At 43.7% G+C, this 13,712-nt stretch overlaps 1 protein-coding gene and 1 pseudogene across 1 annotated transcript; one reads left to right on the plus strand and one right to left on the minus strand.

The window, feature by feature from the left end:
• Positions 1-495: 495 nt before the first annotated feature.
• Positions 496-1,472, minus strand: LOC145335820 (histone H2B type 1-M-like). Its single transcript, XM_080181546.1, has one exon. It carries the CDS (start codon positions 1,021-1,023, stop codon positions 646-648), a length of 378 nt encoding a protein of 125 aa, XP_080037672.1. The 5' UTR covers positions 1,024-1,472; the 3' UTR covers positions 496-645.
• Positions 1,473-11,206: 9,734 nt separating this feature from the next.
• Positions 11,207-11,711, plus strand: LOC145335811 (histone H2B pseudogene; annotated as a pseudogene).
• The last annotated feature ends 2,001 nt before the right edge of the window (positions 11,712-13,712 follow it).

Genomic DNA, 13,712 nt, shown 5'->3' on the forward strand with positions numbered 1-13,712 from the left:
TATTCCTCCAGACTGAGAGTTCCTGCACAACTGGGGTTTATAGGGAATAAACTGATCGATTATTGAGACCAAACTGAAACAGAACGGGAAACTGAGTGGAGTCTGCACATTCTCCCCGTGTCTGCCTGGGTCTTCCTGCGGGCGCTCCGCTTTCTTCCCACAGCCTAAAGACATGCGGGTTTGAGTCGATTAGATTTGCCCCCCAGTATCAGAGGGATGAACAGGGGAAATATGTCGGGTTATGAGGATGGGTGAGGGATTGATGTCGGTACAAACTCGATGGGCCGAATGGCCTCCTGCACTGTAGGGATTCGATGATTCTGACACATTTGTTCTATTTACTCTCTCTCTAAAGCCGGAGAAAGGGACCGAATATCAACGCGTCTGAGATCTAAACCCAGAGAAGGGCAGGTAGCAGTTAATTAATTTTAAACATTACTCAGACCCAATGATCCACCGGGCGTTTGATTTACATTACTCCGTGTCTATCATTGATAATCGGAAAATATAGCAATTATTATTGTACAAGACGCTGCGTTTTAATCATTGAAGCTAAATTAATGATACAGCCTTTTCACAGAGATTGTGGGTGGCTCTGAAAAGAGCCGTTGTGTTTTGGGGGGTTTCTCAGTCCATTGGGGAGTTTTACTTGGAGCTGGTGTACTTGGTCACCGCCTTTGTCCCTTCCGACACGGCGTGCTTGGCCAGTTCCCCGGGCAGCAGCAGGCGCACGGCGGTCTGGATCTCCCGGGAGCTGATGGTGCTGCGCTTGTTGTAATGGGCCAGGCGGGAAGCCTCACCCGCGATGCGCTCGAAAATATCGTTGACGAACGAGTTCATGATGCTCATGGCCTTGGAGGAGATGCCGGTGTCGGGGTGAACCTGCTTCATCACTTTGTAGATGTAGATGGAGTAACTCTCCTTCCGGGATCTTTTCCTCTTCTTGCCGCCCTTTGCCGGCAGCTTTTTCTGCGCTTTCTTGGCTCCCTTCTTGGAAACCGGCGCTTTCTTCTCATCCACCATCCTCCCACTGAATTTCAGACACACAATCACTGAATGGGGCCCGGAACTCCTCTTTTATAGACCAAAGCACAGGCCTATGCTAATGAAGGATGGCTGCAAGCCCTGTTCCCATTGGTTCATTCACACTGATGGCAATTCGTCATCCTGTCTCTGATTGGTTAGTGTAGATACCCAATCACATTGGTTGCTGCTCAAACCCACAAACTCTCTCAGTTTTCAATCCGTCCTTTCCCCTTGTCCGGCCCCATCCACCCAAACCCCCCTGACTCTCTCACTCCCTCTGCCACACCAGCACATTCTCTCTGCTGCTAATCCCACATCACTCTATCAGACTGCTGATACTCTTCATACATTTCCCCTTCCTCACCAGCACCAACTGCTCCGCTTTACTTCCCCGCCCATCACCGGGAGCTGGCAGGACAGAGTATCTGGGCTCAGACAGGGGTTATTGCGAGAGTTACTGTGCGGGTTAAAGGGGAATAAGTTTGATGAGCAGCAGCCACAAGTCCCACATGTGACACTAACAGTGTGGCTCAAACAGAAAACTGACTGAGAGAAGGAGTGGAATGAGAATTGGACATTACTGACTACAAGGTGTTCAGAGAGGATTAGAGAAACAATCCCGGAGGGTGATTTACTGTTCAACACAATTCGAGTTCTTGGGACCGGAGCGGAGCGGGGTGGGGTGTGGTGGGGTGGGGTGGGGTGGGGTGGGGGGTGGGATGGCATTGAGGGATCGGTGCCAGTTAATGAACAATGCGAGAGCGATTCCACAACAGGATACACACATTCTATTTCCAAATGCTTCTCTGTCAGCCCTGTGCGAGTGGGATTCATGCTGTGTCAATTAGTATCTGATATTTCAATGTTGTTTCTATCTCTGCCAGTCTGTGGTCAGTGATATTAAGATTTCATCCAGAAATTGCAATCTCTGATATATGCCCGTGTGTTTTATTTTCTCTCTAACATTCAGTATTTAAGAGAGTGTGGGCTTTTCAGTATGTTGGTCCTGGGATGTTATTCTGTATTTCATTTGGCACCTGGTGGTTTCTGAAATGGAAAATCGTGTGATGTTTTTTCTAACTGCGCTTCAGTTTTGGGATTTGTGTGTGTGATTTCACTGCACACTTTTATTTCTGACACGTGGGTAGGTTTTTAATCTGTGTATATCAGTCTTTGGTATAAGCGTGTTGGTATTTTCTCATCATGCTGTTCTATTACTTGGAGTGTGTCTTTACCACTAATTCTCAAGGTCTCAGTTATTTGCGATATTACAGTTCCCATTGAGGTTGATATTGCCCAGTGACCATCTTAAAGGATCACATGACAAAGGTTCACAACTTGGACTGTAACAAATTAAATTCGACACTAACCAACGAATTAACACTTGTCCCTGAGCGTCAGGGGATTAGAAGGGTTACGGGGAAAGAGCCTGGTTTGGACTGTGGTCAATGCAGACTCGATGAGCTGAATGGCCTCCTTCTGAACTGTAGGGATTCTATGAAACGTCACTTAGTCACTCAAACACTAAATAGAGATGAGACACCAGCCTAACTATCATGACTATTAACTTGTGCATGTTCGTTATTCAATATCTAGTACACACTGCTAGTGATGTGTGGATTGTTTATAAGTTCCTGAAACATAAATCTGGATTTCAGTCTATGTCAGTCATTTTCTGCTTTACGACAAAGGGTTTTATTCTGTCCCTCTCTGTTTCTGGCATGGAAGGATTTCATTTTCCTGCTGTCAGTGTGTGTGGTAGGTCTGTGTGTCTTTATTGCAGAATCTGTTAATTGTTGCAATGTGAGTATTATTTTTTTGCTGTCAGTGTGAGGAAGATGTGGATTGTACTCTGTAGCTGTTGTATTTTATGAGTAGCAATGTTTTATGTTGTTCTTGTCAATCTGCAGATTGCAAATACAGTATTCTGTTTCCTACCTCTTGGTTCTTTGTTTTTATATTAGGTGACAACAAATCCAGGAAACATGACCTGAGTTGAGGCAAAACGCGAGGAGAAACTTCTTCACCCAGAGCTCGGCCAATCTGTGGAATTCACTACCAGAGAAAGTAGTTCAGGCAAGTTCAAGAATAAATTCAATACAGCTCTTTGGGCTCGAGGGATAAGGGATATTGGGGGAAGGAGGGATCAGAATATTGATTCTGATGATCAACCACAATCAAAACGAATGCTGGAGCAGCTCCAAGGGCCAAATGATCTACTGCTGCTTGTATCTTCTATGATTCTACTATAACAATTCCTGATGGTCTTATGAAGGTGAAATCGGGATTAGCAAACCTGTTGAAGATCTGAAGATGCAACTAGCATTTTCAGCAATGAGATCAAGAGTAACCAGCTGATGTGGTATATTTACATTTTCAGAAATCCTTTGATTAGTTTCCACACAAGAGGTCAATAAATATAATCAGAGCAAATGGGGAATACTGGCCTGGATTGAGAACTGGTTACAGGAAAGGAAACAGAGAATAAGAATAAATAGGTCGTATCAAGTTAGCAGACAATGACAAGTAGGGTACAACAAGGATCAGTGCTTGGGCTCCAACATTCACAACCTATATCAATCATTGGGATGCAGTGATTAAAGACAACAGCTGCAACTTTGGAGAATACACAAAATAAGGTGGAAGTGTGAGTTGTGAGGAGGAGGCAAAGTCTCCTCAAGGGGATTTGAAGTGGCTCAGAGAGTGGGCAACAATTTCACAGATGGAATGTAATGTGCAGAATATTCCTTAAATGATGAGAGGCTTGAAAGTGTCAAACTTCAAAAGCACTTGACTGTTCCTGTTCATGAGTTACAGAAAACTAATCTGCAGCTCGAGCAAGCAATTAAGAAGGAGAATGGAATGTTTGCCTTTATTACAAGATGTTTGAATACAGGGGTAAAGATATTTTACTGTAATTATATAGAGTCTTGCTGAGACAGCACCTGGACTATTGTGTGCAGTATTGTTCTCCTGACCTAAAGAAAAACATGATTGCCATAGAGGAAGTGGAATGAAGGTTCACTAAATGGATTCCTTGGGTGGAGGGATTATTGTCTGAGTAAAAACAAGAAACACCAGGCGTTTATTTTCTGGCATTTAAAAGAATGAGAGGTGCTGACATTCAAACATACAACAATCTTACACGGCTCGATAGGGTAGAAGCAGGAAGTATGTTTTCCCTGGCTGGTGTGTTTGGAACCAAAGGACACAGACTCAGAATAAGGGGCAGCTCATTAGGACTGAGATGGGGAGGAATTATTTCACTGAGTGGGTGATTCTTTGGAATGATCAGTCCAATGGGCTGTGGAGTCTTACTTGTTGATTACGTTCATGAGTGAGATGGATCAGTTTCTACATATTAGTAACATTAATGGATATGGGGATAGAGCAGGGAAATGGTGTTGAAATGGAAAATCAGCCATGACCTCATTGTGTGACGATATGGGCTCAAAGAGCTGAATGGCCGACTCTTGCTCATAATTCACATCTTTCATTATGTTTCAGCATGGTCATCATTTTGTGACTGTAATTAATGAGAAATGAGCACAAGGTTCTTTCTGTATCCTGTCACAATGTGATTCTGGCTTTAAAAATAGTCATGATGTGGAGATGCCAGCGTTGGACTGGGGTAAACACAGTAAGAAGTCTGACAACACGAGGTTAAAGTCCAACAGGTTTATTTGGTAACACTAGCTAGCGGTGTTTGCCACCAAATAAACCTGTTGCACTTTAACCTGGTGTTGTAAGACTTCTTACTGAGCTTTAAAAATAGAGCAGAGCAGGTTCACAGCCAGTGACTGACCCCTTATTTCCCCAAAGACTTTCCACAATTGAAAAGCCACATGTCAGGTCAGAGATGCAGTACTCTCCACTCACTGGGAAAATGCATCTCCAATAACATAAAAGAATCTCAAAAACAAAATAATATTTTGGGTTTCACTTGCACACCAGCTTCAGCATTTACTCCCTCAGCCATTGGAGCACAATGTGTACCATCTGTGAGATACACTGCAACTACTCAGTGAGGCTGAGTGTGGGACTCAATCTCATCACTCCATCTCTTGTAGAGAAGGTGATTAATTTTGTGCCTGTAAGTATTGGACACTGTATAGAAAAGACATTTTTATCATGTATTTGTCTGTCTGTCGTCAGTCTGCATGTGTGAGATTAGCTAACATGAATTTGTGACTCAGGCACGATGTCAGTCTCCACTGTTGTATGTTTATATGGGGTTAAATCTGTTCCTGAGTTTGCCATGAAGTCAACATGAGTTTGATTTCAGTTTTGCAGTCTTCAGACTTTGAGTAACTACATGAGTGTGTGATTTATACTGTTTGTATCCATCCCGGGTACAGCAGCTCAAAGTTATTTTCCTTCTGTATCTCTGTCCTTGTGGTGTTGTGTATGACGACAGGGCTCATTCTGTAAATGTTACTTGCTGATACTGTGTGAGTGTGGAGTTCATTTTGTTTCACTTTTCCTCTGATGAATGTTTGGGTGTAAGAATCATTCTGTAGTTGTCATTCCCAAGTATGTTATGGAATTCCTTGTTCTTCCCATCTGTCTCTTGGGAGTTTGTGATTATAGGATTATTTTTACATCTGTGATTCTCTTGTTATCTATGCGAGTGTAAGAATCAATCCTCACACAGTTGTTCATTCTGATGTATTGAAATGTGGGATACTTTTGCACTTTAAATTTACATGCATTTCAGGCACTGTATTAGAAACTATTTATTTAAATTATAATGCATTGATATTTGTTTGCCATTTGATTTAATTTATCAGATGGATTTGGGTACATTTCCCAGTCATGGTTTGTATTAAGTAGCTGTTTGTAAGTTGTGCAATGGTATTCAATTTCGAGCTCTGTGAATGGTAAGATTTGGATACACAGCCTGGGAATTAATTACTGCAGTTTGCAGTAACAGAATTGTCATTACATCTTTCAGTTTGACTCACTGAGATTTTTGGATTGATTTACAAAATGTATCAATGGCTATATTCTGAGGTAATTAATTGCAATTTTTTCGATTCACAACAACATTTTTTGTCTATTCTGGTTATGAATTCTTATTCAATTTGTGACCAACATGTTTTATATCTGTGAGTGGGTGTGTTTTGTTCAAATTCTATGATTAATGTATCTACCTGTCAGTCAAATGTAATATTGAGAAGTTTGCACTTGACACAAAGCTCAGTGTAAATGTGTGTTGGGAGAAAGATACAAAGCAGCTTCAGGTGGATGATATTCCAGCTGCAATGTTCTGAACCTCTCATTACCTCTCAGAACATTGTGGATGGGACATCACGTAGAAAATGTGAGATTTTCCATTTCCGTAGAAGGAACAGATATTCAGAGTTTAATTCAATGCTAAGAGATTAGAAAGTGTTGATGTACTAGGGGACATGACTATCCTCATTAATAAGTCACTGGAGGCTAACAAGGAAATGAAGCTGGTAATTTGGAAGGTTCATGGTACGTTAGTTTTTATTGTAGGAGGTTCTGAGTACAGGAATAGTGAAACTGGACAGCAGTGTTATTAGATTGTATCTGGAATACTGTGTGCAGTTTGGGTTATTATTGCCTCAGAGGGAGTGTAGTGACCATTCAGCAGATTTGTCCCAGGAATGGCAGGACTGTCTTATGAAGAAAACCTGAGGAAACAGGGCCTGTATTTCACTGAAAACAACAAAGTACTTAAAAGGGTAAACATGGTAGATGTAGGCGAGATGTTTCCCCTGGTTGGGAGCCTAGATACAATTTTAAAATAAGGGCAGATCCTCTTTGGACTGAGATCTGCACTTTTTTGACTTAACTTTGTGAACCTTTGGAATTCTGTAGCTCAGAGGGCTGCAGAAGTTCACACAAAGTGTGAACATTAATGTAGACTGGATTCCGGGGAAGTGCCGGAAGATTGGAAAACGGCTAATGTTTAAAATGGCCGTTGTTTAAGAAGGGTGCCAGGCAAAAGGTGGGGAATAATAGGCCTGTTAGTTTAACATCTGTTGTAGGTAAAATGTTAGAATCCGTCATCAAGGAGGAAATAGCGAGGCATCTTGAGGGGAGCTGCTTGATAGAGCAGACGCAGCACGGTTTCCTTAAAGGGAAGTCGTGTCTGACAAATTTACTGGAGTTCTATGAGGATGTGTCTCGTGCGGTGGATAGAGGAGAGCCGGTGGATGTGGTCTTTCTGGATTTTCAGAAGGCGTTTGACAAGGTAGCTCACAAGAGGTTATTGCAGAAGGTCAGGGGACATGGAGTTGGGGGTAGGGTGTTAGCGTGGATAGAGGACTGGTTGTCAAATAGGAGGCAGAGAGTGGGGGTCAATGGGTGCTATTCGGATTGGTGGATGGTGATTAGTGGAGTGCCCCAGGGGTCGGTGCTGGGGCCTCAGCTATTTACCATTTATATAGATGATCTGGAGGAGGGAACCGAGTGTAGGGTGTTGAAATTTGCTGATGACACCAAAATTGGTGGAAAGGCAAATTGTGCGGAGGGTGGGGAGAGTCTACAGAAGGATCTCAATAGGCTGGGCGAATGGGCCAGGAAATGGCAAATGGAATTTAATGTTGGCAAGTGCGAGGTGGTCCACTTTGGTAGGAATAATGGTAGGAAGGATTATTAATTACGTGGAGAAAAACTGCAGCAGGCGACGGTGCAGAGGGACCTCGGGGTCCTTGTGCATGAGTCGCAAAAACCCAGCTTGCAGGTGCAGCAGGTGGTCAGGAAGGCGAATGGGATGCTGGCCTTCATAGCGAGGGGGATTGAATATAAAAGTAGGGAGGTCTTGCTGCGGCTGTATAGGGCATTGGCGAGGCCGCAGCTGGAGTACTGTGTGCAGTGTTGGGCGCCGTACTTACGCAAGGATATTTTAGACTTGGAGGGAGTGCAGAGGAGGTTTACTAGGCTGATGCCGGAGTTGAGGGGGTTGAGCTATGAGGAGAGGCTGAATAAACTAGGCTTGTACTCGTTAGAGTTTAGAAGAATGAGGGGAGATCTCATTGAGACGTATAAGATGATGAATGGGATGGATAGGATAGAGGTGGAGAGACTCTTCCCGCTCAGAAAGGACAGTAGGACTAGGGGGCATAGCCTCAAGATAAAGGGGGGGCGGTTTAGAACGGAGTTGAGGAGGAACTTCTTCACTCAAAGGGTGGTGAATCTCTGGAATTCTCTGTCCATTGAAGTGGTGGAGGCTACCTCGCTAAATATTTTTAAGACGCGGGTTGATGGGTTTTTGATAAGAGAGGGGATTAAGGGTTATGGGGAGAGGGCGGGAATGTGGAACTGAGCCACGACAGATCAGCCGTGATCTTATTGAATGGCGGGGCAGGCTCGAAGGGCTAGTTGGCTTACTCCTGCTCCTATTTCTTATGTTCTTATGTTCTTATAGACATTGACAGATTTCTAAATCTCACTGTCATAAAGGGAAATTGGGGATAGAGTGGGGAAAGGGCATTGAAGGAGATGGTCAGCCATAATCAGATTGAATGGTAGTACAGGCTCAATGGGCTGAATGGCCCACTCCTGATCCTATGTCCCACATTGGCAGGGAAGGAAATTAAAAATAAATCCTCTTTTCCTGTTCAACTCTTGGATTGAAAAGTTGTCTCTTACCTTGCAAACAGTGTGGGGCTGAATCCTTCTCTTTGTGACAGTGAACCCAATGAGTTGGCAGTATCTCTGTGCTCTGTGAATGATACTGGAACTGCTTTGTGTTGGAACTGGCTTGATCAAATTGTGCTTGTTCTGAGGAATCATCAGAATCCTTCAAATATCTGCCTGCAACAAGAAAAATAACTAACTAAACTGAGGAACAGATGAAATAAAATATACAAAAGTTGTTGATATAACTTCACAAATAACAATTATTAGGAACCAGGGTAAAAGGATAAACCTTCAGCACAGACAATATTTGAGATCATTTCAGTAATATACCAAACTGCTTTTACTCACTGGGTGTTTGGGGCGAGTTTAAAACAATTTTGTGACATTCAGAAACAGCCCAATCCGTGCACTGCTGATTGAGTTGAGCTGTGTGAAGCAGCAGTAACTTCTGCACGGGTCAGTTATCAATTTCCAGCTCCCACTTTAACCAAATATCGAAAAATAAACAAGCAGCCACTGTTTAAAGCCTCTCCTTCCCACTCCCCACCTGCTGCCTGCAGTAGATGTTGTTTGTACAGCTGCTCTCATGGTTATTGTGCAGTTATATTTCCGCTGTTCACTGTATAATAATAATAACAAACACGGGGAGATAGGAACTAAATGAGGCCCCTTCCCGGCGGTTTGGGAGTGAAAACAGCAATGATGTTGAATAATGAGTTCTTGCCATTGTGTCCCCCTGGCCGTGTTCACAACCTGTCTATGAATTGCCTCCCCCGTTAAGAACCTGGTTTTGATATTGCCTCTCCTTTCTGTCCACCTCCCCCACTTCTCTCCACCACTGCACCCCCTGCCTTCTCTCCAGGTCAAAGCTTTGACAAAGGGTCACCTGGACTCAAAACATCAGCTCATTTCTCTCTTTCCAGATGCTGCCAGACCTGCTGAGATTTTCCACATATTTCCTTTCGGTTACCAGAGACTGACAGATACAGAATGAATTCCACACATCCATTCAGCACCAGAGACTGACAGATACAGAATGAATTCCACACATCGATTCAGCACCAGAGACTGACAGATACAGAATGAATTCCACACATCCATCCAGCACCAGAGACTGACAGATACAGATTGAGATCCGTGTACCCTTACAGCAGCAGATGTTAACAGGTACAGAGTTAAACTCACATTCCCACACAGTACCAGGCACTGACAGTGAATGAAAAGTTCACACTCAGACAAAGAAGCCCAGACTGAAAGAAACCACACAATCAATTTCACACTGATGTACAGTCTTAGAGAATGACAGTGACAGGATGAATCTCTTTTACATCCAGTTTCAGAAAGTGACAAGTACAGAATAAATTCAGCATGGTGTATGTGACATATGCACAGTTAAATCAGCACTGCCTTATATTCCCAGGGAAAGAATCAATACAGTCACTCACATACCTCACTATCCAACAGATAAACAGTGAGTCCAACACTCAAATATAGAATGAATCCAACACTCAGATATGGTCGCATCAAATCAGATCCATGATTTCCAAACTCACATTATGTAGTCCATCCTTACAAATGGTGAGTAAATCCCACACTCACACACTGTATCAGAGAGTGAGTAAATCCCACACTCACACACTGTATCAGAGAGTGAGTGAATCCCACACTCACACACTGTATCAGAGAGTGAGTCAATTCCACACTCACACACTGTATCAGAGAGTGAGTAAATCCCACACTCACACACTGTATCAGAGAGTGAGTCAATCCCACACTCACACACTGTATCAGAGAGTGAATCAATCCCACACTCACACACTGTATCAGAGAGTGAGTAAATCCCACACTCACACACTGTATCAGAGAGTGAGTCAATCCCACACTCACACACTGTATCAGAGAGTGAGTCAATCCCACACTCACACACTGTATCAGAGAGTGAGTAAATCCCACACTCACACACTGTATCAGAGAGTGAGTAAACCCCACACTCACACACTGTATCAGAGAGTGAGTAAATCCCACACTCGCACACTGTATCAGAGAGTGAGTCAATCCCACACTCACACACTGTATCAGAGAGTGAGTAAATCCCACACTCACACACTGTATCAGAGAGTTAGTAAATCCCACAATCACACACTGTATCAGAGAGTGAGTAAATCCCACACTCGCACACTGTATCAGAGAGTGAGTCAATCCCACACTCACACACATTACCAGAGATTCACAGTTCCTGAAGGAATCCCACACTCCCGCACAGTCCCTCTGTGGAGAAGGGTCCCTCACACCGACAGCCAGGGGACATTTCCCGGTGGATCTTTCCACACTGAGAAACTGGGCCTGGAGATTCTTTGGAAAATGTACTTCCTGATTGTAGTAAGGAGGTTTGTGATTGGCGGAAACCCCTCAATCTGATTGGTCTGTTTCCGTATCCACTCAAATGAACCCCTGAGAAGTGAGTGGAATAACTTTTAAAATGTCCAATCACAATCATTGCTTTCCCAATTCCTCATTAACATAGATCTGTGGGACTGTCTATTTAATCAGCGCTCGGAAGGGGTTTGCTTTATTTCTGTGTGAAACTGAAGATGGCTGATGAGAAGAAACCAACCTCGAAACCAGCTCCCAAGAAGGGAGCGAAGAAAGTGATGAAGAAACCGGTAACAAAGGGCGGCAAGAAGAGGAAAAGATCCCGGAAGGAGAGTTACTCCATCTACATCTACAAAGTGATGAAGCAGGTTCACCCCGACACCGGCATCTCCTCCAAGGCCATGAGCATCATGAACTCGTTCGTCAACGATATTTTCGAGCGCATCGCGGGTGAGGCTTCCCGCCTGGCCCATTACAACAAGCGCAGCACCATCAGCTCCCGGGAGATCCAGACCGCCGTGCGCCTGCTGCTGCCCGGGGAACTGGCCAAGCACGCCGTGTCGGAAGGGACAAAGGCGGTGACCAAGTACACCAGCTCCAAGTAAAACTCCCCAATGGACTGAGAAACCCCCCAAAACACAACGGCTCTTTTCAGAGCCACCCACAATCTCTGTGAAAAAGCTGCGCCATCTTTTCCCTTATTGAGTTAATGAGAAATCTCTTTCTGGAGGATAGAGATTTGTCCCGTTACAGAATGCTGTGAATGGGACTTCATACCCGCCCCTTACACACACTTTCACATTGAAGGGACAATCAAACTGGACTGAGAGCGGATTATAAACCCCAGTCTGGGATTTGTCACGGACAATGAGAAACACCACATCGGAAGGTAATTCTTTAGATTCACTGATAACTATATTCACAGTTTGGTAACAGCGGAATTAAATTCATTATAAAATTATTTGTTCGTTATTTCGGGTGATCTGGGAGCCGCTCCGGGAACAGAGTAAAGGCGGGAATGAAGGGGTTATTGTCGGGCTGATCTGTTTATTCCACAGTTTTCCCAGAGGACGGAATCAGTGAGATTTGTACACACACAGGACCTGAGTCCATTGCAGCGCTTTAAGATCCGCTTCCCCCCCGGGCCCTCCCTATTCTCCGGACACAAAGCTGCCTGTCCCACCGGCGGGATAGGGCCGGGGATTCTCTCCACACTTCCCATTGGAACATTCCCGGCCGCTTTCAGGGGAGAGGATCAGAAATCAGCCGTTTCTCTCTGTCCCTGTGAAGCCTGTGTGAAGGGGGTTGGTTGGGAATCTCTGTTTCTGCTTTTCCACTGAGCTGAGATTTGCTCGGTTTTAAATTGCTGAGCGGGGTCTGATTCCCGCCGGTTCCAGATAAGAGATTGAGAAATTCAAACTGTTCCTGAAATAGCGGCAGGATTCAGTGAGGGGAAAATACAATAAACAGATGAGAAAGTGTGAGATTGAAATAGTTTCCTGAACATTAAGGCGTTCGGTTATTTTGTATTTTTCCTGCACTGAAATTGGCGGGTTTTTCCAATTTGAAAATGTAAACCAATCAAAACTTCCCATTTCTAGTCCCTCGCTTTGTGATTGGTCACTCTTGTTTCTATCCAATTCTTAACCAATCAGAGCTGGAGTCTGGCTGCAGCCTCACAAACCGCTCCCAATGATTATTAATAGAGATGAAACTGCCCCAATCTGGATTGGAGTTATTCAATGGACTTTGTTTTCACAGATAAATATCTGACAGACCCAGAACAAACGTGATGTTTCCTCCACACAAGTTCCAGGGGAGAGTGTCGCCAACTCCTTCTCACACACAGTCCGGACATTGTCACTGACAGCTCAGAGACACAGACAGCTCATCAGTTCCACACACCCAGACAGCAGGACAGACAGATGTTGTGCCGAAACCATGACCAGTTTTCATACCAGGATGGCCGAGTGGTTAAGATATTGGACTCCAGATCCAATGGACATAAGAATCAATACCCCGGATAGTCGAGTTCAAACCCAACTGCTGCTGAATTGGTTTTTAACGTTACAGTCTGTACCCTCTCCTTTCCTTCTCCCTTATGTACTCTATGAACGGTATGCTTTATCTTTACAACGCAAGAAGCAATACCTTTCACTGTATCCCAACAGATCAAATCAAACTCAGTACCATTAAGAAGGGGATCCAAAAATCCCAGTCCAAATTCTCACCTACTATTGGATCATCACTGTGTCAGTCCAACAATAGGGCAGCTTTTGCTCCAAATTAAATATCTGATAAAACTCACAAATGGTTTTTGGTTAAAAGTTACACAATGCACCTTAATATTGTACTGTGAGATTCGAGTTAAATACCATCCACATCAGAGGTTTACAGTGGCTGTATTAAGCCCCAGTTTGTGAACTCTCAAATACATTAGATACCAAGCCTAATCTCAAATACATTCTCAGATTGAGATATCATGAGAGCGAGTATAACCTGAGATACAAATTCAGATTCCAGTTGAAAGTTCACCCAGATTATGAAATTAAAAGTTACAATATCAATTTGATAACTATGAGTTGAACTTTAGGTTATTAACTAATCTGAACTCCCCATTCATGCAGAGCTAGATGGAAGATAGTATATGAATTTCAGACTGAGTTCCATTCTACATTCATGTCAAAATTCTTAGTCAG

The sequence above is a fragment of the Carcharhinus amblyrhynchos genome, unplaced genomic scaffold (genome assembly GCF_965287045.1).
Source record: "Carcharhinus amblyrhynchos unplaced genomic scaffold, sCarAmb.v2.hapA scaffold_42, whole genome shotgun sequence".
Taxonomy (NCBI): domain Eukaryota; kingdom Metazoa; phylum Chordata; class Chondrichthyes; order Carcharhiniformes; family Carcharhinidae; genus Carcharhinus; species Carcharhinus amblyrhynchos.